The 4,586-nt window shown below is 40.6% G+C and overlaps 1 protein-coding gene across 1 annotated transcript in view; it reads right to left on the bottom strand.

The window, feature by feature from the left end:
* Positions 1-4,586, bottom strand: part of LOC111871781 (ribosome biogenesis protein BMS1 homolog) — a 38,574-nt gene that overhangs the window by 21,489 nt on the left and 12,499 nt on the right. The window contains exons 6-7 of the mRNA XM_023865104.2: positions 2,019-2,147; positions 1,089-1,282 (exon numbers count right to left, since the gene is read on the bottom strand). Coding sequence (XP_023720872.1) covers positions 1,089-1,282; positions 2,019-2,147 — 323 coding nt within the window. The remainder of the gene's footprint in view (positions 1-1,088; positions 1,283-2,018; positions 2,148-4,586) is intronic.

The raw sequence follows: 4,586 nt of genomic DNA, 5'->3' as shown, positions 1-4,586 counted from the left end.
AGGTGAATATCACGGTCAGTGGCATTTCTCGGGGGAAGCCAAAGTTATCTGGGGCCCCAGTGAGTCGACTGGAGTTGAAACATTCATAAACTGGCCAACCAAAGTGAAACAAAGATGTCATGTGCTTCGCTAAATAAGAAAAGCAGGAGTACCATTTTCTATTGCAAAAAGTGTGATGTTGCCCTATGTGTCGTGGACTGCTTCGAGAAGTGGCACGCGTGACAGAGTATGAGGTATCATAAACTGTGAAGTGACGCAGTTCAAACTCACATACAGTATTATTATTGTATACAGTGTGATTATATTTACAGTATCACCAAGTCTCAAGGTTGAATATTATGGTCAGTGGCGTTTCTTGGGGGAGGCCAAGGTTATCTGGGGCCCAACTGAGTCGACTGGAGGTGAAATATTCACAACACTGGCCAACCAAAGGGGAACAAAGACGTAGTGTGTTTCGCTAAATAAGAAAAGCAGGAGCATGTTCTTCTATTGTAAAAAGTGTGATTTTGCTCTGTGTGAGGTGGACTACTTCAAGAAGTTCCAAGCACAACAGAGTGTGGGGTATCGTAAACTGTGAAGTGATGCAGTTCAAACTCGCGTACAGTCTGAACAAAATATTGTTGTATATGGTGTGATTATGTTTACAATATCACCAAGTCTCAAAGTTGGGGAAAAAAAAAAACTACAGGTAAGCCCTCTGGAATTTCATAACATAATAAAGATTATACTTTGCATTTCATGACAAAATAATCACAGTTAGTTTTCATTTGTAAAAACTACTATTTTGTGTATATGTATAAAATTTTACTGTCTTTCAGGTTGTTTTTAGTTCGTATTTCTATGTTGCATAGAACGGAAAATATGTAGTTTTTTCTTAAAGTTTGCAATGTTAATTAATTAGGGTGATTTAAATTCTGGCCACAGAGGGCTCCTGGCAATTTCAAAGTCCGTATGTTAAAGGTTAATGAAATTCTGAGTATAAAGAATGTCTAACTAGACACTTTTTAAGTGCCTTTCCACTTTCGTTTTTCAAACATATTTGTAAAACTAAAGTTGTATACATATTCTCTACTACTACGCAGTCTTACCCGATGTGCATGTGAATGACTTCCCCCTAGTTCAACATAGACAGCATCCTTGTCATACACAATGCCTCCAACTCCTGAGAATGGTGCGTAAATCAACTTCTCCTTTTCCACAAGACTTCTCTTCTTCAGTTTATCTGGCAATGGACATGGGTCTGGGAGATGTGAAACATCATGAATTTTCAGATCTCCACAACCTGAAAATTCAAAATGTACTACCTTAGAAATTTTGTAGGAGCCGGGGTAGCATAGTGTGTATAGCGACTGGAAGACTGAGAGGTGAGAGTTTCAGTCCCGGTAGAGTCAAGAATTTTCTCTTCTCCACATCGTTCAGACTGGCTCTGGGGTCCACCCAAACTCTTACCCACTGAGTACCACAGGCTCTTTCCCCAGGGGTAAAGAGGCTGGAGCGTGAGGCTGACCACTAGCCTCTAGCCAGTGCCAAGGTCAAGAAAATGTGGATCTTCACATCCACTCCCCCACATGCTTTCATGGTAAAGTGCTTAATTCATTGAGCACAGGGTCAACTTTACCTCTTATTATGCAACATGAGGGAATGCTAGAGCTTATTTTTCCTTCTCATTTAATTCATGTACTGATGAAAGAATGTAGTAGACTTCTTATGCATTTATGAGAAACATGTATGAGATCAAAGCAGGACGGCACTCTACTATCCTGAATGTACTTTCACTATCTACCATATATTTGCTTAAACATAAGGATCAGTTTTATTTAATGGTCCCACAAAGTAGCTACCCTTTCTTTCTACCTGAAGATGGAGACATAGTCTGCCTCTCAAACATCATATATCCTTTTACCCAAAGCATGGATAATGTGTAAAGAAAATATTTCCAAGACAATACACACAGTACATACATTATATAACACACACACCATCAGCTAACATGAGATCTTACTGTTGCATAAGTTTACCTGGAATGTGTATGCTGCTCATTTTATTTAAAGCCATTCCTCGTACAAAACCATACAAACTGACTGTACGGTCCACTTTGGGATTCTGTCTTATCAGTTCTGGGGGAGTCAAATCCTCAAGTCTATCAGCTGAAAGAAATAAAATAAATAAAGTAATGGCATTTCTCAATAGCTTGACTTAATATAACAACAGCAGCAGCCTTTGTAATGCTTCATAAAGGACCAGAAGCTCTGCACATTACCAGTCCTGCAGGAATGGGCCATGTGTGAGGAAATTGCACTACCATAAAATGCTTGCTTATTGAACCACCATATACTGGCCACTGAATTCACTCGAAATAGTAAGGTCTTTACACTTACAAAGTAGACAACTTTCAGTCCAGTATGACATACAGGTTTACAACTCTTCAGTCTTTATTCGCCTTACATGTTTCGATTCAAAAGAATCATCTTCAGAGGCGCACCACTACGAGCAGGAAACACTGTCACATAAGATGTTTTAACACTATGCACTTAGGTTATGAATAGTGCTCACTATATCACAGTTTGCCCTATGCAGCCACGTTGACGTGTAGATTTACAAATCAAATTACTCTTTACACTTATCATTTAGGATGTGTTTACTCGTACGATTCTAATTCCCAAAGCTCACAAACACTGTATTTGTGTTTGGCTTGAGTTTTAACATTTCAGTTATTAATAATGAGATATCAAATGCCATGTTGCTGTCTTCATGTGGTTCAGACAAGTATTCACACATAAGTACAAGGTACAATAATACATCCATGGGATTTCTGTCAAACCAACTCATCAAGCTATCAAATGTCACATCTAAAAATCATCATTAAGAATGTGGAATTTTATGTTTTATATATTATTTATGACTATAAACTTACAGAGAGTATGAATAAAGGTGCAAGTTGTTACCGTCCACCTGAAGATAAAATCCAAACTGTCCACTGAATGAATACTGGCTGCTGGTATGAATCTACCTTGGGTTTATTCAAAGCTTCAAGCAATTCATCCAACTTCATGATACATTAACCTTCATTATGCCACATACTGACTAGAGCATGACAAGATACTGGAGTTAAAACTGCCAAAGCTAAGGAGATCAGCTCACTGTTAATGAATTAGTACAGCATTTCTGTCAATGTATGGTAGCCATTAAAAAAACATACCAGTGTTTAGAAGAAAGAACAGTCTTTCATATGATACAGACCCACTGCTGTCAGTAGATCAGCTGGGGAAAGTGGGGTGTGTGACTACATTTACACAAGAGCAGCCTCGGCATTTCTAGCGGGTAGCTCTACGCAGAGCTTGGAGTCAAAGGGTTAGTAAGGAACAATTTCAACAAGCAACAATAAGTCCAGAAATTCAAAATACTGTTTGAAACAAGAATTCTTAAAATAAACTGAATCAGTCACCTATCTTGATGGTGATTATACAGGGTTATTCAAAAAGAATGAACCGATTTAATGACGCATTGCTTCAGTTCTCAAGCATTGTCACGGAATGAGTCAGTGACCATTTGAAAGAGGAGTTATCTAAGTTGTGAATGGCTGCCATAGGGGCGCTGAAGTCGCGTCGTTCTTCCGGCAACGTTCAGTTGTTCGTTTACACTTGGAATGGTGAGTCCTCAGCAAAAGGCGTTCTGCATTCTCGAGTTCGTGAAAACAACTTCGGTTGTCACGGTGCAGCGTGCTTTTTGAAGGAGATTCGGCATTAATCCGCCCTGTCCTAAGAACATTCGACGGTAGTTTCGACAGTTTCAAGAGACTGGGTGTCTGTGTAAAGGAAAAAGTCCAGGACGACCACGAGTCTCAGAGGAACAAGTGGCGAGAATCCGTGCTGCGTTTGAGAGGAGCCCACGGAAGTCAACAAATCGAGCTAGCCGTAAGCTTGCGATCCCTCAATCCACTGTCTGGCGTGTGCTAACAGTACGTCTACATTTGAAACCATACAGACTGCAGCTCTTTTGGGCACTTACCAATCACGACAAAAGGAAGCGGATGGAATTTTGTGATTCGATGCTGGCGATGATGGAAGACGAAACCTTCATTTCACGTTTAATTTTTAGTGATTTGGCGACTTTTCACTTGAGCAGCACAGTCAATCGTCACAATGTGCATACGAAGGGGGACCCAAAAATAACCGGAAACGACCTGTTGCGCGCGCATGCTTTGTAGTTACAAGTTGTGCTGCTAGGTGGTGTTAGCTGGGGGTCTCCCGCAACTGTAAGAGAGCTGGCGTCAGTCTGAGTTAAGTGGTTTGTCTGTGGTGCTCTGTTGTGTGCGTTCCTGTTTCAACCCTTTGGCGATTAGTGAGATGGCTGACCAGAAGGAACAAAAAGTGTGCGTGAAATTTTGCTTTCTGTTAGGGAAAACTGCACTTCACTCTTCAAGTCGCGGCAAACATTCACGCGGTTTTCTCTTTGGTCATCTCCGAGCAAGCGAGGAACAAATTTTGCAGACACCCGTCTCATGTGCAAACCTTCGGTTAAAATTCGCTGGACCGTGCTCCATGAGATGTTCATTTCCTCAGAAAGTTGGTCAATGGTCTTTCGAC

This window comes from Cryptotermes secundus, unplaced genomic scaffold (assembly GCF_002891405.2).
Source record: "Cryptotermes secundus unplaced genomic scaffold, Csec_1.0 scaffold846, whole genome shotgun sequence".
NCBI lineage: Eukaryota > Metazoa > Arthropoda > Insecta > Blattodea > Kalotermitidae > Cryptotermes > Cryptotermes secundus.
The sequence above is the reverse complement of the archived record's forward strand: the minus strand, read 5'-3'. Positions and strand labels throughout refer to the sequence as shown.